The sequence below is a fragment of the Sparus aurata genome, chromosome 24, assembly GCF_900880675.1.
Source record: "Sparus aurata chromosome 24, fSpaAur1.1, whole genome shotgun sequence".
NCBI classification, from domain to species: domain Eukaryota; kingdom Metazoa; phylum Chordata; class Actinopteri; order Spariformes; family Sparidae; genus Sparus; species Sparus aurata.
In genome coordinates this window covers 12,178,531-12,199,269 of record NC_044210.1, presented here as the reverse complement: position 1 = coordinate 12,199,269, position 20,739 = coordinate 12,178,531, and the positions used below count along the sequence as shown (strand labels likewise).

Here is a 20,739-nt window from a genome sequence, read left to right as displayed (position 1 = left end):
GGGTGGTGAAAAATTTTGGAGACTTATTTTGAAATGATATCACATATTTCTTTAAATTTAGGTTTTGTTTTTGTGGTTTAGGCCATCCTTTTTATTGGATATGATGACATTGTACTAACCAAGTGACTTGCTGATCTCAGAATGCACAAATGTCACTGAAACACTGTCTGCACTAGCAGTTGCAAAGGAGTTATTTGATATAGATTAGATATGGCTAGAATTGTAGTTTAAAACATTCATTGCACTGTGGTGCAAAGATGTTTATTGAAGTTAGCATGCTAACCAGCTTCACCGGCCCGTCCGGATTCAGAATACCACTTTGTACCAACGAGAGGATACTCCCCTTAGTTTCAGCTGGCAGATATATATAAATAAACCCTCAAAATTATCATGAAATTAAACATCATAGGTTTGGTAAGCACTGCTGTAAATCGCCTCTGTACTTTATCCTCTGTCGTCAGACTGATCTCTCACAGTCTTGGAGCCTGTGTTCAGTCCCAGTTCGATCAGGCTGCCAGATCCAGTTGAGCTGAACCGTCGCCCAAGGGTCAAACTCTTGAGCCACTGGCCACGTTTAACTGAGACATTTTCTAATTAGCTAACGGCCAAAAGCTACAGCCAAGGATAACTAGCAAAGAACGGCAGTTATCAATTACTCTGATACAATAACCGTCCTTCAAAATTAGAGGTATAAGTAGAAGTTAAGGCTCTATCCTTAAAACATTGATTCAACCTCTACAGATCCTTGCAGAATCTGTATTAATGTCACATATCCTATAATGTACAACACTATGAAGCTAGTACTCTGCATTTGACCCGTCCTAAGGGAGCAGTGGGCAGCTACAGCACCCGAGGACAAGCTCAGGATCTGAGTCAGTGCCTCGGTCAAGGGAACTGACAGGGGAATTAACCTAATGTGCATGTTTTGATGATGGAGGAAACCTGAGTACACGGAGGAATCCTGCATGTGTGCGCCTGTTTGTATATCCGTGTGACTCCATGTTTCTACAGGCTCCCAAAATCCCCAGAGCTGGATCCTCCACCCTGAGGGTGAAGCCATGTGAAAATTGCCAAACACTCTCCAGATCCCCCCGGGCAGCGTTAAAAGCCTTCAGTACAGTAGTCACTATTCGTTTTTCCTTTCGGATTTGATACCGGGCTACTTAGCAGGCACCCTGTTAGGGACTTAAGTGCAGCCTGTGTGAGTGTGTTGGGGGCGAAGAGAAGTGATCCATGATTCATGTGACATGCTCTGTGCCCTTGACATGCTTGGTGTTTTCAGGGCATGCTTAGTATCTTATCAGCAGGAGGCGCCGAGCGAGCAGCACCCGCTGTGGTGCCCGCTCAGACGGCACCGGAGAGGCATCCTCCCAGACCAAAAATCCATATTTATTTGAAACATAAAAGTGAGGAGAGTTCTGATACATTTTGTGCTTTTAAACTTTTGCAAAGTCAGATTTCGTGTTGTCATCATCTAGGCCAAAAGAATCTGCACGAAATAGGCCAGAGGGCTTCTTTCCTGCTCTGCCAAAACTGTAGAGTACAACCGCAGTGTATGAATGATCTTGGCCTGGACTCAGTAGCAGTCATGCATCCGCTCTGTATTTAAACCCTGTGATATAGCCTTCATTTCACCTCCCATGAGTATGCTTTTTTGACAGTTTCTCTCCCGCTCCGCCCTCCCTGCTCCCTCACACCTATCTCCCCCACCTCTCAACCTGTTCTTTCTTTGCTCACGTATCTAATTTTTCTTCCCCTCTTCCTCCTCCCTCCCCCGTCCTCTGTGGCCTCCAGTCCAGCCCCACATCACCCAGCTGAAAAACGTGACAGCCGTAGAGGGCAGTGCCGCCATGATCTCCTGTGTGGCTGACGGCGAGCCTCTGCCCGACATTTCCTGGAGGAGAGCCAGCGACGGCCGGACCTTCGTGGACGGAGACAAGGTAGAATCTGCCAAAAAGTCCATCTGGCTCTTTGTATGTGCATGTGTATGTGTGTGTGTGTGTGTGTGTGTGTGTGTGTGTGTCCATCATCGTACAGCACTGTCTCAGGCTGTACTGTAAGTTTGAGTATATACAACATTGGGCGGATGTAAAGCGGATGAAAGGAAGGAAATTAACTGATTTTGCTTGAGATCATATTTAACTCTGCGTGTTTCTAACATCTGGTGTGTTGCCGAGCTTTGATTTGCTGGTCGGCATTGGCATCGTAGCAAGTCCTGGGTGTTCCCCTCTAACTTTAATGCAGACGGATGGAATGGAAATAACTTCTTAGCCCTCCATTGTTTGTCCCCTTGTCTTGGTTGTGTATCCATTGCTTCCCGATGGCTATACGATTTTCGCTACAATATACGAGGCCATCAATGCAGCATCGTTGACTAAAGTTGCGGACTTTAGCGCTCATCTTTGACAGCCTTGTTCAGATCTTCTCTCAAAATATTCCACTGGCTTGTCCTCAAGAGCAGAGTGTCTAGTCTCCATGTGCCGGAGGCTTCATAGCCTTGTTAGCTAGCTACACTGCACACAAGGGGTTTTGAGCCTTTAGCTCTTTCAGTATAGCGATGAAACGGAATTTTATTAGCTGTTGTTGTGTTTGCGGTTGAATTTAGTTTTTCTCTTTCGAGCGTCCGTCATGGTTTAAGTTGTGGTTTTGTTATCGAGAAGTGATATCCTCATGTGTCAAGTCTCTCTTTCTACTTCCTGTCTTTGTCTTGTTTCCTGCCCTCTTTGCGTCTCACCTGTGATCTATCAGATAATCACCTCTTGTGTATTTAGGTCCTTGTCTTCCCAGTCAGTTCGTCTTTGCTGTTTGCCCTTGTGTTCGTGTGTCTCCGTGTCGTCTGTCCTGCTTTTTCATTCCTTGTTCCTTTGGTTATTTCTGGTTTCTACTTTGCTTTTGGTTTGTACTTTGTTTTGCTTTTGTTCTTGAAGTTCTTGAGGTTTGTTTTCTGCCTTTTGTTGTTTCTGTTTTGGATTTGGATTTACAACTTTCTTTAGTTGAGTTCACTTTTTGTTGTTATCTACCTGCCTGTGTGTCTTTTCCCCTTTGTGAAACAGTGACAGTGTTTCCATTACGTTCGCTGTTTGTCGGCCTCAGCGGCCCCAGTAAAAAAGTTTACTTTGTTCATTTTTTTCTGTTACTCGCTAGTAAATTGAAAATGATCGACCAACCCTTTCTAGCATAGAAACACTGCTCCTGAAGTGTTTTGTCAGTAGCCCCGCCTTTAATTCTGTGACTTTGTGACATCACACTACATCATCATGCCACACATTTGCATCATTTGTGCCTAATGGCTAAATTTGCACATAATAACTGATTTAGCACAGCTGCTCTGTTGTTGTTAGGGGTGCTGGCTCAAGCATGTGTGAGCTGAACAATCACAGCAGACTTGGCACTCAGGAGGAGGGGCTTTAAAGAGACAGGAGCTAAAACAGAGCATTTCAGACGGAGGGGTTGTCTTGCAGCCTTGTAGCGACGACCCAAGACCCAATACCAGTCCACAGCCCAGTGATTAGGAACCCCTGAATCAGATGAAGTCATGGTATTTAAGGCACTTTCAGACAATGAGTGGTTGCTGCCACCAGAGCTGATTCGGCTGGTATCTAAATCTTCCCGATTTAAACAAAGCTTATGATGTCATTCTGCAGAACTCGCTGTTAAGTCCTGTCATATTGTGTTTCCTCTATTTGAAGCTGTTAGATGAGATTATAGTCGGTGGATAGCAGCAGTCTGCGTTTGCAAAGTTTTAAACTTGTCTCTGAACACGACTCTCTAGTGAAAACCTTGAATTTGCCCAAATGTCACTTTGAAATGACTTTGAAATGAAAACCTGTTTTCCGACCGGCTTTTGTTGAGTTTCACTAATGAGGATTTTTTGAAAGGTTTTAATAAAACAAAGGTGTCCTTGAATTAGCTGAACTCAAAGAAGACCACAAAATCATCTCACAGCAGATGAAGCTTAAACTGATCTCATGTCCAAACAAGAGCACACGCGGGATGTTTTGCTGATGTGACCATTAAACTCGTCACTGTTTTTATTTATGTGGAGAAAATTTTACTCGGTCTGGATGAGCACTAAAAGAAATAGGCGACATTAGCAGGTGATAACTCGTATATGTCCTCGTAAGAATAAAAGCGGACATCATCGTTCCCATCTGCCATACATGAAATGCTGCAATTAGAGTCGTTTATTGCCAACAGCGCGGCTCGAGGCCCGTCTAAAGGTGGATGCTGATTACGTTTACATTTCAAGAGTTCATTATTGATCTTCCTCTCTGAGTGCAGAGCCTCGTGTTGTATACAGAGAGCAGACACTTACGTGGCTTTTCTTTTTTTGTATAACTGACGTATGAAGCCTAAAAGACTCTTACAAAATCAAAGCTGCCCTCGAACAAAATATGCTCACTCACCTTGGTGCATGTTTTTTTTTTTCTTTTTATGCAGGGAATGTTTAAATCTCTCGACTTTGCTGAGATTATTATCTCAAGGGAAATCAGCGGCGCGCATTTATTTTGATTAGCTCTCAGCACAAAGAAGCCGCAAGAACCTTGAAGTTTTCCCTTGCAAACGTTAATACTTTCAGTCTGCACTCCTCTCCTTCGACGACACTGACATTTTATGTAATCCAACTTTTAAGGAACTGAAAAGATACGTTGTGTTTTCCCTCTCGGCATTCATCACTCGCTTCCGTGAGAACGGCCTCACCAATCAGGAATCGAATGAGGTGCGGCGGCTTTTTTCTTGGAAAAGTAATTATTCCTGAAAGAGCCGCCATCAGTGTCAAAATCGTGCACGCTTTTCCGTCACAGCTTCCCCGGCGAGAGGCTTGGAGCTCTCACAGACGGAAAAAAAGAAAAACAAAGATGGCAGCCCTTCTTTTGCTGGGGAAAAAAGGTCACCGGCGAGATAAATGAATGTGTGCATTGGCTCGAATCGCTCGGGTTGATAAATCACAGCCGAAAATGAGAGTAAGTGCTCCTCTTCCCGCCGCAAATGCAATTATGGAAATGCGTGGTGCAAACCAACACACCTAAACATACGCAAAGACAAACACGGGCCTGTGCTGCGCGCGGCGTGATGGATGGCCGCAGTCATTTAGGTTTAAGGCGGGATGTTCCTCTCTCAATTTGCTCTCCAATCTGCATATCCAGTCCACGCACACACACACACTGCTCGGTGGTTGAGAAGCTTCAAAGGGCTCAGTTTTTTACTCACTGCATAATGTTGCTCCCATTTTTCTCATTCTTCGTCAACTGGCACCTTGACCCTCGGTAAGAGACCATAATGGGATGCAGTTCCCCCGAATTTAATAATGAGCGGAGCTGTGATTTGAGTCGGGGTATTGTTTCAGTGCTCTGGTATTGTACTGCCGCTCCGTAGGCCCCGGTCCATTCACACAGAACACCCAGAGCTGAAGAGCTGCCAACACCGAAAGACTGTACTGCTAGATTGACGAGATGCAACAGACTCCATCTTTGAAGGAGACTTATGATACGCATTTTCAGGTTTACATGCTTCTCACACTGCTCAGAGCTGCAGCTCTGTAATGCCTCTGTCTGAGTTGTCGCTTTAAACCTTGAAACTCCCACATTGTGACCTTATTGTTCTGTTTTCCGGTCAACATCTCATCACAAAAGAAGCGTACTATAATGCAAAGTTCTTGAAACCAGATGATAGTATTGTCCTCTGTTGGCCTTCGTTTTTTCGAACCTGAAGCCATTGTTAAATGTCATTTTGTTGAGGATGCAATAATCATTATCGTGTCGCAAAATATGAACAGCCCGTGTTCGGTCCCCGCACCAAACTGTTGGAGTAAGCCCGAGTGAGACGAGTGTGTTTCCAGGCTCGCTGACATTTACAGCTGACATTTTTAATATGTGAGTTCTCCGGCAATTGGACTGAGGTAACACAGGAACAGTCTCCATAATCCTATTTGCGAGGCTGCGTCGGAGATTCACATGCTCACTGTAAACGCACGTTTTCTGAGGGTCTTATGGATCTGATGGGGACGGGATTTCACATATTCCTGCCCTCCTTTTCACCTGCTTCTGCTTTCATCTTCTGGCAGTTCCCTCTACTTGCACATTTCTTTGCCTTTTATCTTCGTGCTGTCGTGTTGCTCACGTGTTTACAGTATGTGTGAGTGCGGTCGCAGGGACTATGCAGGCGTGCGTGCGCGTGCGTCTCGCTGTTGTGTTCACGTCTGGCCGCTCGCCTTGTCGTTCGACTGAGCTGCATATCAAACAGGCTGCGCTTTAGGGGCTGAGTTCGTCTCTAGACAGACCCTGTCAGTTGGCGGGGGGGAGGGCAGCGGTGGTGATGGAGGCGGTGGGAGGGGGATAGCGAGTAATTTCCTGACTCAGAAGCTCCCTCCTGGAAGATTTCCTCTCTCACTCCTCCCTCATCCTCAGCATTCCTATTCAACGCACACTCTCCCAATCCCATTGACCTCAGCTGGCGAGGCAAACAAGCAAAGTGTGCAGTGGCAGCACAAAGAGACCAGAACCGAGCCTCTAAAAGCCGCTTCACCTCATTGGTTAATAGTATGGCAACGATAAGAGCACAGATAAGCATTTCTAAACAGGATAATGCTGAAGCAGTGTGCGAGTGACAACATAAAGAGAGTGTGATTCAGAAGAGAGGCGGCCTCACGGCCGAGGCTTATGAGGCTTAGACACATAATGAGTATTAGCAGAGGCAGGGGGGTGACAGGAGGGCATTAGAAGGGGCTGGATGTGCATTGATTTACTGGGGAAATCTTTAGAGGAGGTGTGCGGAATGAGCACATCCACAGACCTATATCACAGACTTACTTATAAATATGCAAATGTGCATAAGTAGAGGGGAATACAGACACACACACAACACAAATGCAAGAGCTCATCAGTGCAGAGACAACACGCTGGAGGTCAAAAAGCAGAACAGTAACTACTTTACATCTATTTTTATTTCCAGAGTTTGTTGCTATACATGTAATGTAACTTTATAGTTAATGCAGGCAATCGATGGCAGTGAGGGGAAAGATTCACACGTCTAAGAAGAAATCATCATACCAACACAAACTAAAAAGGAGCAACAAGAAGTTGCAGTTCAATGAGGGATTATGTGCCAGGCAATTACCTGCCAGTGACTTCCTCCAGTCTCCGCTGGTTGCGTGGCAACCTCTGGGCGACAACAAGTATAAATAAATAAACAAGATATAACGAAGTAATCGGCATGTGTGTGAGGTGCTGTTGGAGGCATTTTGTTTTTGTTTGTTTCCAGGCTTTGTGCTAAGCAAAGAGGATGTTAGCCCCCCCAAATATTTAGCAGATGCTAGCCCGAACAATAGGACATCCTCCAAGCTAGCAACCTACATGTTAAAAATGGCGAGTAACCCTAATCGTAGGCTGTTAGCTAAATGTACAAACCTGATCAAGCCCCAGAAACATAGTTAGTGTACAGTAATAAGACTGTTAGCAATCTCATTCTCTTGGTGTCAGTCATAAATGAATTACGCTGCTGATGCATTTGGTATTTACTAGTCAGAATCTGGTAATTATGGTAACTTTTATGTGACATCAGACTTGCACTGCTGGTACAAGCCTGCCATTGGCTGTCAATTTTAGGCGGCATTTTCCGCTAACCCCTAATTCAACACCCAAAGACAGCATACCCACAAACGTCCCCCCCAAAAAAAGAAAAACATGAATAAACATTTTTATTTACAGCAGTACATTTACGCTCTTGTCCAAAATGACTTACAGTAATTCATACACACATTCATGCACTGATGGCGGCGGCTGCCATGAAAGGTGCCGACCAGCACATCAGGAGCAGTTTGGGGTTCAGTATCTTGCTCAAGGACACTTCTGCAGACCAGGGGAATCGAACCAGCGACCTTCCGATAACAAGACGATGGCTTTTCCAATTGATGAATTTTCCAATCTGATGATAAATGTGAGGCTTGAAAAGTTTAAAGAAAGTTTTATTTGCTTCGTTGTTCAAATAAATGTGCAACAAAGAAGCTGATTTGACCCTGCCATGAACGGGAAGCACAGTTGTACTTGAGTTCTTCTTAATATTCATAGAGTCTGACAGTGCCAGAGGGTATTTTCAATACAAGTACCCATCAAACAGCACATGGCATACATTATGTTGGCAATCTATTCTGCACTCTCCAAGCCTTTGTGAGCCAAAAGACATGGCTATCAACTATAGTTGCAGCATCTCATGACTCCGCCAGGTAGCGATGAAAAGGGGCTGCTTGTGTAATCTGAGACACTGTGGGGAAGCCGAGGTCTGATTGTGAGGAGACTGCTGACATCGACATGTTTTCAATTAAATTATCAGAGGAGTGGACACACACACACACACACACACACACACACACAGACTGCACAAAGGCTTTGTGGCTAGAAAAACGATATAGTTACAATTGATCACGATTCCCTGACAACTAAAAACATCCATCTGATTGACAAACTTGCTCTTCCCAGATTGTTGCCTTCTAATTGCTCTATTAAGTCAATTAGGATAAACAGTTTTCTAGAGTAAAACCAGAAGTTATTTAGCTCAAGGCTACAAGAGTTAATAGAGGCTTGCACTCAATTTAGTGTTGAGGGTTTGTTCCTAATAAAGGAATTAGAACTAAAACAAAACAAACCAAAAAAAACAAAAAAAAAAAATGCTGAGGCTGAGAGTCAAATGAGGCTCCCAGTAAGCCTGTTGAGGGAGGGAATATCCCACAATTCTTTGAGAGGTTTTTGTGGCTGTAATCAGCGTCTTGTTTGTGTGTTTTTGCAGCATTGAGTGATTTGTGATTCGGTGCTGTAATTCCCAAAGACACTTGACTATCAATTGGGTCCTCCAGTGCTGTGAAGCCTTGTCTTCGGACAGATAGTGTTTTAGTTTATGTCTCCCAAAGTATCTGCTGCCCGGTTCGTATTCACTCCAGACTGTAAATGCTTTCTGCACAGGAAGACGCCGCAGGAAATCTAAGCCATAACTTCCAGATGGACATGGACAAAAAGTGGCTAACAGAAAATGTAACAGCTGCAAGCTTGTTTAGGTTTGTCCCGTTAGCGAGCAGATTATGGGTCGGTCAGTTTGCCATTGACAACATGTAGGTTGCTAGCTTGGAGGCTGTTGTTTTTTCCTGTAGAGGAATTTGAAAGCATTGTTCAGTTGCACTTTTTTTTGGGTGCATGTGCCAAATAGTCCCATCCTGGTGCCCTGTAGCTAGCATGCCACATAACCCTAACCCTTTTGACATACGAGTGTCTTTAAAGGTGCAGTATGTATAAATTTGAGTAGAAAACTTTCAAGAATGAACTGCAATTATTAGCAGAATGGGAAGGCACAACAGTTTTGACATTATTACGTCTATTGGTTGCAGAGGTATCCTCTGAAGTAAGCATGCTAATTAGCTAGCCCCAGCCCTTGCATTTTTATGGGTTCTCTCATTTCATAGGCGGGTATTTCAACTAGTACCCCTTGAAACTCTGTTCTGGGGGGCAAGGGGGGACTGGAAAGCTGGGGGTAGGGGTATAAACTGGAATTGGAAGCCTTTACCCTTAGAGTTTGTGTGGGCATGTATATTTGTTTTGCAAATATGATGTCGACTTAATGTCACTTTATATGTGCGTTAACAGTCCTTATGGAAATAACTGTCCGACTTTGGGTTTTTGTTTTTTTGTAGTTTTTGTCTAATTTTGTAAATTATATTCTTGTTCGTCATGTTTTACTTTTCAGTTCCTGTCTTTGTTTTGTTCTCTCACTTTCTCTGTGTACACCCGTGGCTCATTAGTTAATCGTTCCTGTGTATATAAGCGGGTGTTTGTGGCTTCTGGTTTGTCTTCAGTTTTGTATTTCTCTCTAGTTTTGTCCATGGACTTTTCTTTCCCTGCCTTCTGTTGTTTACATTTTGGACTTTGGACATCGGCTCATCATTAAAACTCGCTTTTTTTTTTTTTTTTGTCTTAAACCCGCCTGCCTCGCTATGTCTGCATTTGGGTCCTCATCATTTACACGAACCTTAACAACAATATTTTGATTTATTCAGCCCTGCATTGCTGATTGTATGTCATTTCAGCCCTCACATGCATCCTGGGCTTCAGGAAAGTAGTTTCTTTGGGATGACAAAGGTTATCTGTTCGGTAATGCTCTTGGGACTGCAGCCGCATCGTGTCTGCAACAAGGATGCTCCTAGGCTGTTATTTCTCATTACGAGTGAACGTCGATTACGGGAATGATAGCCTCGTCTGCTGTAATTGACCCGTTGCTTCGAATTGATACCATCTGTCTTCATACAGATGTAATGACCTTGTAATAAATCGACAGTTTATTGCGTCAACCCTGGCTCTGTGTGACAAGTGACGCTTGGCTGCGAGGGAGGTCACAATGGATCAAGGGGCCTTCACTGAGTCGCAAGTACAAAAGTTGGACGAGGAACTTTCTGTCAAGCACTTTGCGACATGACTGTCCTTCGCCTTTTGGATTCCTTGGCATGCATTTTCTTTCCCTCCAAGCTTTATACATTGACAAATTATGGCTGTTGTTCTTTCTTTTCTTTAATTATAGTATCAAAAGTAAATTGCAAGACGTGTCATACACAAGAGCTATAATCAATCCCGTGCTTCCAAGTTAGCTGTCTCGTTAGCTGCTCTGAAATGATGTGTTTATGGTTATTTTTGATCAGACATTCACACACCAAACCACTCATTAAGGGCAATAACTGTGTGAAAATTATAGGCATGTAAACGTCGCCGAAGGCTCCATACAAATTAACATCGCAGTGAGATTTTCTGACCCTCTCTGGCTTGCAACCTTTACAGAGGAGCATCTTTTCAGGCTGCGGTGCTTCTTTTTGTGTGGCATAGCCGTAAAACTTGTTGCCATGGCTAACAACAAGTCGTATGTGGCTATTTCTGTCTCTTCAGAGTCAGGACGGGCGCTTCGAAGTCCGGGGTCGCCACGGGAAGTCAGTGCTGACGATCAGCGGCGTCAAGCTCACCGACCTGGGTCGATTCGACTGCGAAGCGCTCAGCAGGATCGGAGGCCATCAGAAGAGCATGTTCCTGGACATTGAGTGTGAGTGTGTTTATTATCTGATCCGTTCTGCACATTCACACAGCTGTTTCCAGTTATTTCCCGCTAATTAGACTGCATGCACTGTCCTGAGCGGAGGGCTAATCGGGTAAATTAAGTGAAAACACCTGTGTGACTGCACTGTAGACTTGTATTAACATTCTCACCCCAGCTTTCCTGATCTGAACTACACTGAACAGAACACTGTGGAGCAATGTTAGAATAATTTCTTTCTTTTAGAAGTAGTTTGGTTGTATTTAACACAACTTTACTTTACATTATTGATACTTTAGCATGAGTTTACTGGGGGCTGATCTTTGATTAGCGGAGATAAATAAATAAATGATGGCACAACAGGTGCACTTCCCGTGAGAAAAGAGAGACCTCACATTGTAGCCGCGCCAACACGTTCTACAGAAGCCTGTTTCCAAAGAAATGATGAAAACTGAACTTGAAAAATAATATCCCCGTGGTGAGTCATAATTACCAGATAAAAGGTTGAAACCGTGAGATAAGTCCTAATTATGTGATAAAACATAATTATGACATTAAAAGTCATAATCACACAAAAGTAATAATAATGAGATTAAAAGCCTCAATTATGAGATAAAAAAATGTCAAAATTATGAGAAGAAGAAGCTGAAACTGTGAAATTAAAGTCGTAATTATGTGATAAAAACGTGATTCCGAAATATGTGTTACAAGGGCAAAAAAAAAATGTTTTAAAAGATTGAATTAACCTCATAATTTTGACTTTTTCAAACTACAACAAGTGTTCTCAGGTAATAAGTCACAACATATAAACATATACACGTCCATTGCTGCTGACAAGTGTGTCCGTAAACTTGGGAAAATAGTACAATTATTCAACATGACTTCTTTTTTGGGAGTAAATATTCAAGCACCGAGTTGTGTAACAATGTCTGTGGGCAAAATGAATAAGTATGTAACCTATGGAGCTCCTGCTCACCTGATACAACCCCACGCCTCCACCCTCTGCATCTTTATGTGTCGCCTCAGATCCATGATGTGAAAGTGAAGCCATCGAATCAGCAACCTCGCATCGACACGCGAACCCCCCGCGGTCTTGTTCCGAGTTCAAAAGTGCAACCATGCTTATTTCTAATAATTATTTTTTTCACGCTTGGGCTGTTTTTCTTACTGAAGATCATTATAGTTGTATTATAATAAACCACTCACCCCCTCAAAGCCGCTGTATCCACAACCCCACACACAGTCTTCACAAGGGTTAATTAGTGAGATGATACCATGCATCGCCTTCGTTTTCCCCCCGCGCTGACAGATCCCCTACTTCCTTTCAAGCCAACCCATTCCTCAGCGCTGGTTGTTTGGGGTTATTTGGGGCGGGCTATCCCCTGCCTAATGAGCTCTGAAGCAAAGATCTCCGTTTTGGCCTCGGAATGATTGGCTTCATTATGAGCTCTGTTGCCTGAACGAAACCAATGGGAAGTGCTTTTTTTTTTTTTTTTTCTTCTTTTTTGGTGGCAGCGTTTCCACCTTGAAGCTCAAAGGAGCAGCGAAGAGAAAGGGCACGAAAACAAATATATCCAGAGAGACAGTAGGGGGGAAGAAATGAACACTGTACCTCTGTTGTCATGTGCAAGCCAATTTTCTCCTCTTCTGGCGGAGGTGACTTCTGGGTTCATGGATTCCCCACTTCAAAATCTGCTTTGCATACTTCCTGACAAAGTTGACACTTCGGAGGGGAAAGAAAGTTTGATGGCAAGAAAAAAGAAAACACAAAATCTCACACGCATGCGCTCACTCTCCGCGCATGAAGCAAAGCCGCTGTCGTCATACTGTAAACTTGTTTTGCCCGAGCCACAGCTGACATCTCGCGCTCCGACTCGACTCCCACTCTGCAGAGAGACACAGGCTGGGAGTCTGACTGTGGCGGGGCTGAGCCAGCCGTTGCCACCGAACTAATGAACTCATTTACTAAGTCACTGCAGGCTGCGGGGGGATAACGCGTCCTCGGCTGTGACAGAGAGCCAGGCATCAATCTCTTTAATGGAATCCTGCAAGCGGGCATAAAACAACCATAATGCCTCTCCGACTGAGCTGGGCTGACTGGGCCAAAAGAAACCCTCACGACAGCTCACCGCTGCGCTCGTCCATTACTGCCCTTCCTATTTGCCGGGGCAAATGAGCTTCTGTTTACATCCTTTATTTTTATTCGTGGGGAGATGATCGTAATGGAGATCCCCCCCGCTCCAAGCGTGAGGTGGCTGCAATTAGGTTAAAGTTTCTTTTTAACATCGCAGGGAGAGTTTGGGAAGTGTTAATGAAAGGCTTTCTCTTCTCCCTTTAAAGAATTTGTGGGTTAAGCCTCGGCGAGTCATTTTTGAGTCTTTGATCATCCAGCTCAGCTTCACCTTTTTCAAGTTGAGTGTATAATTGGCGGCCACAAATTCCAAACACACCAGCGGTTACACCTCTCGCAATTAAAATCCCCGTTAAGCAAAACATTTAGCTCGTGAATGAACGTGAGAGATAATATCTCTATGTTTTCGCGCAGATATACCGAAGTTCCTCACCAACCACACCATCTTCTACTCGTGGGAGGGGAACCCGGTGAACATAAGCTGCGACGTGATGTCCAACCCGCCCGCCACCATGTTGTGGAGGCGAGAGCGCTTCACCATCTCCGCGGAGGGAACGGCCAACACGCGGGTGCACAGCGTGGAGGGCAAGTCCGTGCTGGAGGTGAGTCCAGAATCTGTCTGTCTGTGGTCAGTTTCACAAGCAATTACAGACCCAGTGCTGAGATGTAATATCTGTGCGGCTTGTATTGGTCTTTGGACCAAATAAGTAATGGAACTAATTTGGGCTCTTGGTCTAACCTGTATTGGGACATTTTTCACATTTTTCTGATGTAATCAACCAGCCCCAAAAAGGGCACATTAATCAAACTGGAAGTATCAAAGTAACTCTAACTTTTAGCTCTAATCACAATGATATATGAGTTAGTTGACCCAAATTACTCCCCCCACCCCCCCTTGGCTTTTGGACCGTGGAGCACCATTAAAACTGCTGTAACCCTCGTCTGTTTTGCAGTCTGCAGTCCTCTCCCTCCTCTCTTTATCACCACAGTTGCACGACTCCTTTCTTTCTTTTCCGAGGCAGTTCTCTTTGTCTCTTTCTTTTCTTCAAGCATTTTTCTTTGCAAGGCCTGTTTGGTAGCATGAGCCGCCACCATTAGCGCTGGAAAAAACTACATAATGCACCTGTAATCTCCCTTTTTCACTCTCCAACCACTGGCCTCCAGTTGAGGGAAGTATCTGGCTTTTTAGCTGTTAAATGCTCCACGTCGTTCACCAGCTAGTCGCTCACTCTGTCTGTCGGCTGTAAGAGCAGATGAGCTAGCGTACGGTGGGTTCATGGGAGGTATTTTGGAAAGAAGTCGATGAGAAACAGTTAATTTGTGCCCGGAAAAGTCAAAGAGCTCAAAGAAATTTCTCTGTAGAGCTGGTTGGTTCTCATGACCCATGATCAGTGCTGCTTTAAAAGGCTTTTAAGGCCTTTGAACATCACAAAGTGTCTCCTTTCACCTCCCTGGAAGCAGAAATTACTTGGACATTCTCATCAGTGGGGGTTTTTTGTGAGAAATAGATACTTCTTATATTTCAGTTGTTCAAAGCCGACTGCTGTCTCTGTTCCTAGGTGACTCCGATGTCCGACAGGGACTTTGGCCGCTACAACTGCACAGCCAGGAACAACATCGGAGTTCGGTACCAGGAGTTCATCCTGGCCCAGGCAGGTGAGTGTGCATCCGCCATTGTTTGGCCCGAGCTAACGAGATTGGCATTTTCATTTCAGGTCCTGAATGTGTGGAGTCAGCTTTTGAATCACCGCGCTCACACTAACCCGAACTGTTCAACTGCTTTGTAACCATCTACCTCTCGACTAATGGTAATAGCCTTATTTGCAATTCTCAGGAAGATAAATTCCACTACAACTCCCAACCCCTATTCAGCCTAGCCTAATCTCAAATAGTGCCGGCTGATTTACCATACCCCTCGCTATTTACTGAAGTACCCCCTAATTTACGGTAGCGCAGGCTAATACACAATAGTGCAGTCCAATTATCTTTAGTGCAGATTGAATTGCTCTGGCTAAGGAGAAAAGTAGTGAGCAAAAAGCTGACCTAATACGTAGTCTTGCAGGAAAACAATGTGTTTTGGAAGTTGTTTTGACACTAATACACAAAATGCACACTGACACCCACACACTCATGTAAATGTAAAAAGTTTGAGCCAGTAATGGAGTCAGAAGAGAGACGATCTCCAGTGGAAGCTGCAGGAACTCGCTGTCCTCAAACAAACCTTGAGTAAACCAAAAAAAAAACAAAAAAACGCTGGTGTTGTTTTATTTTAACAGGGCCACAAGTAAATACATGAGTATGCTTTTAAAGTGAGAGACGCGCCGGAAGAAAAAGGGCAAATTTGCTGGTTTGCGACTAAAACAACTCCAAGGACGAATGAAAGATGCGGCTGAGTGATGCGCCGCCGTCCCTCAAAATGAAGCAAAAGATGTTAAATTGCTTTCAAGGCTTTCAGTTATTTGAGCAATAATGTCTATTTTAAGTTATATTACGAGAATGACAGTGATGTAATAGGTGAGTCGGTGCCTGCCTCCAGCTTTAAGAGTAACATCACGTGAAGTTTAATTGCGTTATGATTTTTTTTTTTTTTTTTGAGGCGAATGTCAACACGTGCTTGTGGTTTAAAAGGTTTTTACTCTCAAAGTTGTTAACTATTAAACTAGTGTTAATGATGCAGCATATCTCATGTGTAGATCTATTTGATGTATTCAGTGGCTTCCAAGGTTTTGGGTGAAACTACAGTCAAGTTAAGTGGTTGTTCCATGATAATAGAAGGAACAGAGTAATTAATGAGACTGTCACACAATCTCGTTTATCCCGTTATTTTCGCACAATCAGCCAAGAAAGTCAAACAAAAGGGGTTTTAAATCAACAGCGATACCAACCAACTGTTGTATAGAGGTTAATTGATTAAAAAGTTGGTCAGAAACAGTTGATTTGTGGCCGTAGAGCTCAAAGAAAGAGAAATTCCCCATAGAGCAGGTGTTGATCCACAGTGGGATCAACACTTCAGACGACACAGAACGCTTCACAACACACGTTTGTCATTTGACCCGTCGTTAATACGAGAATACTGACTAGTTGTTGTTGCATGATAAGAAAGAGAACAGAGTAATTAATGAGACACGATCTCATCCATCGTATTTTCCTCTACAATCAGCCCCGAAAGTGAAACAAAAGGGGTTTTGAATCAACAGTGATGCGGCTGAACTCAATAGATTAAGCTGTCTGGGCGCAGATAAAGGGCTCTAAATGTGTGTGCACAAGCATATGTGTGCATTGTAATATGAAATTTGGGTTGCAGTTGGACACTTCACACGCACCTCTGATGAAATATGATGTTTATTTCCAAACAAATGGAGTGAGAATGTGCTTGGCGGAGCTTTTGGCATGTAAAACTGTGAATCCAGTTTTAATTACGGAGATTCTTCATGGATAATATGAGCTGATGTTTGTTTGCTTGTTTTCGGTGAATTCATATTTCAGTCGAGCCCCAAAATCTTTCTGGTATTTACATATTCTTTCCCCTTTTTTTGGTAGTTCAGTGATACAAAAAAACTGCAAATACAAAAAATATATATATATATATATATATATATAGATATATATATATAGATATATGAGAAATTAACAAAGAAATCTGTTAATTAAACAGTCAAAGTAACTTGAAACCATCGTCAGCTGACGCATCCTGACTTTTTGGGGTCTGTCTTTATTGTAATTGAAATGCTGTTTGCGTTTGACCCACGTCATTGTTTCTGTCCTCTCAGATGTACCGTCGAATCCGTACTCTGTGCGTCTCTCAGCCGTTTCCCAGCGCCTGGCGACCGTCACCTTCATGAAGCCCGACTCGCACGGCGGGGTGCCCATCAGCTACTACCTGGTCCAGTACAAGGAGGTCGGCTCACAGGACTGGCGGGACGTCAAGTCACACAGTGTCCAGAGTGAGTTGCGTTTACATTCATTTGATAATCTTAAAAGAGTTTATAAATCTTCAGGGTTCTCCCCAGACTGTGGAATAACGGTGCTGCGCCGCTATACTGCTAGCTCAGCACCACTATATTCATTTTCAAATTAAGGGTGTTTATTTCCTGTTTTCCCCGATGATTTTGCTCAAATCTATACAAATTCGTCGGTTTGCAGGCCCGCGTGTCACTTTCCCATTGTTCTCCATGAAGTCTCGCGTAGTGGCCTCATCTCGCGATGTTCTACCGCGAGACCTGCCTCTCATTGGTCGGATATACGCTGACGCAGTAAAATCAAGCACTTTTATTGGTGGAATTCCGACCGCACGCAAACGTTTAAAGGGATATTTTCGCGGGGAATTTTCACACTTCCTGTTTACATCGAGACAACACAAACCATGACAACCATGTATGATGATGTAGACTGTATAATTTAGACTATATATTATAGTTAAGACTTCAGATTGTAGTGACACAGTGTAGATGGTAATGTAGTGTAGAATGCAGATTGAAATGTAGAGTGCTTTGACTTTATTTAGATTGCAAACAGCACAATACATAGAGTGTAGATTGTAATGTAGTGTAGAGTGTAGATTACTATGTATTGTACAATAAAGAAACATTCTACTCTATCATAAGAAGAACTTGGTGTTGGACATTGTCTTTGATGAATAAGATTTCTCTGTAAGTGGTATATTTAGAGAAGACTGAAGGCTGAAGATGCAAGAAATGGCCTCCATTGGTTCTTAAAACAGTCAATATGCTAGAGCTTCCCCCTCCGGACTCCATTCCCCCCCCCCCCGGGTGCACCACTACTACTACTATGCTACAAATTTCTGGGGAGAACCCTGATGTTGATGCTGTACACCCCTAAAAGAAGTATCCTTTATGTGTTTTCACTGTGAAGGACGGCTAAAAGCACACTTGAACCCACGTCTACTTTCATCTCCTCGATCCATCAGATCAATAACAGAAGCTTTCACCTGCTCACATGTTCAGCTCATTTTATGGACACAGCTGTAAGGTCTCCTACATTGTATATAAGAGGGGTTGGTTAAAAGCAGTGATAAGTGCAGCTGAACCGTAAATAAATTACACATTTCCAGCCCATGGAACAAAATCTCTTGTTCGGCCAAACAGAAACCGCCGTGAGCCGTGTCTGAGACCTTCTGGGAGTTTTACGATCCACTGGTCTCTAACAGAGGTTGATAAAAGACATTTTCTCAGCTCCACTTGAACATAAACACACACACAATAGCAGCTTTACCACACCACCTCCCAGCAGGTTTTTGAGTAAAGTGGATGCCATCTACCTTGTTGTAATGGTGATTCCGAACTTCCTGTTTAGATCTTTCGCTGAATCATAAAACTCAGTTGAGTCTGTCCCTTTGTTTGATTGGAGAAACTTGATTATTATGCATGTGGTCTTTCTTGATTCTTTTTCAGTTTACATAAATGAGAGTAGCAAGGCCCACTAGTCCCCTTTGGACATCAAGATCCATGGAGGAATTAATGAAAATGTAGAAAAACATCCCATCTCGCAATGTTAAAGAAAGTAAGAAAAAAGTCCTGTAAACGTCCCTTTATCCAGATTCGCAATTGGGTCTGTTCTCTATCCTCAGTCCAAGTTTTAAGGAAATCCATTCAGGGGTTTTTATGTAATCCTCCAGACAAACCAACCAATCAACAAACAAACGTACACAGGAGAAATCATGCCTTCCTTGGCGGAGGTAGTAAATGCTGACGGTAACGACCCCTCAGAGATCAGAATTTGGCATAAAAAAGTACTACAATGCCAAGTATACACGGACAAAACTCACAGCTGCTACTTCTACAACACTAGCATCCTATCAGGCGTTTTACCAGTATTTTCTGTCTGCTAACCCAACCGCAAATTGAACAACAGCGATCAAACATGAGTAGGAACCGTATCACATTATCTCTGGGGCGATTCTTCAAAGCCTCAGCCCTGACATGTTTTTGGGTCACGACGAACCTCAAACACCTCGTGGGGAGAGTGCCAGAAACCCGCAGAAGCCGGAGGAACACGCTCCTCCTCTTCTTATGCTTCCGTGACTACAAATTGATTTCTGAGCCTGTTGGTGGGAAAGCAGGTGAAGGATGGATGGATGGAAAATAGAAGCTGGAGGAGTAATGGCGGGGCTGATAAGCAGGTCCGACAAACCTGAAGGGCTTATCGCTAATATCCCTCATTTCAGAGTCAATTACAATATGGAGATGCAGCGCGGTGAATACTAAACTGTGGTAGTTTAAAAAGTGCACACGAACGCGTGGAGGAAAAGAATGAAGGACACGCATGAAGGAAAAAGGAGAAAACATCCGGAATAGAACTCGACTGCAGCTGAAATTTGACCCTTCATTTGAGATTAGGACTAAAATATCAAAATTGGGAGCTGGACTAATTACAAACCAGCAAGTGGCATCATATTATCATAGAAGCCACTTGAGATATCCTCAGTTGAAGATCCTCACACACTAAACTCTTCAATATAATGAGATGCCTGGACTCGTTTCATTGGAATGCTTTTGCCCAAATTGAAACGTCTGCTTATAGCCTGGAAAGTAACCTAGCGCGGCTGCAAATTGCCAAATTTGTTTTCAGTTCCAGGACTAAAGAACTGCAAAAGCACCTATTACCATTCAAGTATTTAATTTGTGCAAACTGACAAAAACAAGTTTCACTCGAGCTCATTACACCACCGACTCTAATGCTGCTTTTTTCCTGAACAGTGAAGGTTATGTAAATAGACTCTTGTGACTGTAGAATTTAAAAAGGGATCTGTAATGTGCTCTGATAATGAGACTTCCTGTTTTCTTCAATGTCATTTAAAGTGTGTGTGCAACAGATAACACTGTTCAGACTGTGGATTTACATCTAGTCTTCTTTATAATAAAGTACCACCTGGTCTTTGAATACGTTGTTAATTGTGCAATGGTCTCTTTTCTATACAGCAAAAGCTTTTATACTGAGATACTTACAACAAATGAGCACATAAATAATGATGGAATCAAAGCCGTAACTCACATTATATTAGTATATCTGTATTAATTTTAATGCCCAACTCAAATTATGACCCTGAGAATGTGTGTTAAGCAGTAAGTGATTTTAGGGGGGGGTTCTGGTAACGCAAACCCTTATTTGACGAACTGGGAATGACACTCAACAAGCAACTATCTTAAAAAATCTCAAGAAATGTCAGAATGCTTCAACTCTAGTGTTTTGGATGATCAAACAGCATCTGAAAACAGCCTCCCTCAACACTTTTCCCGAGTCAGAATTGGGGGTGCGATGTCTGACAACTGCCAATTTGATGAGCCCACCCACTTAACCAGCCATCGGTGGAGCCGTTCTCGAAGTCCAATTACTTCTGTTACTTTTTGCGTGATCAATAAAATTGCAATACTTTTCGAAGAAACTGTCTGAAAATGTGCAATCTTATCCCCATCAAACAGATTATTGTTTTTCACCCCTCTTTATAACAGCAGGCCTTACGTCCAACCTTTAAGTGTGGTCATTTGAAACAGATAAAAAAAAGCTTTTGCCTTTTGACATGAGCAGTTAGT

At 43.3% G+C, this 20,739-nt stretch overlaps 1 protein-coding gene across 4 annotated transcripts in view; it reads left to right on the top strand.

The window, feature by feature from the left end:
• The window catches only part of ncam2 (neural cell adhesion molecule 2), a 381,752-nt gene that overhangs the window by 323,167 nt on the left and 37,846 nt on the right, over positions 1-20,739 (top strand). For all 4 annotated transcript variants that reach the window (XM_030409972.1, XM_030409971.1, XM_030409970.1 and 1 more), the window contains 5 exons: positions 1,795-1,940; positions 10,917-11,067; positions 13,604-13,791; positions 14,749-14,845; positions 16,960-17,133. In XM_030409972.1, the coding sequence (XP_030265832.1) occupies positions 1,795-1,940; positions 10,917-11,067; positions 13,604-13,791; positions 14,749-14,845; positions 16,960-17,133 (756 nt within the window). The remainder of the gene's footprint in view (positions 1-1,794; positions 1,941-10,916; positions 11,068-13,603; positions 13,792-14,748; positions 14,846-16,959; positions 17,134-20,739) is intronic.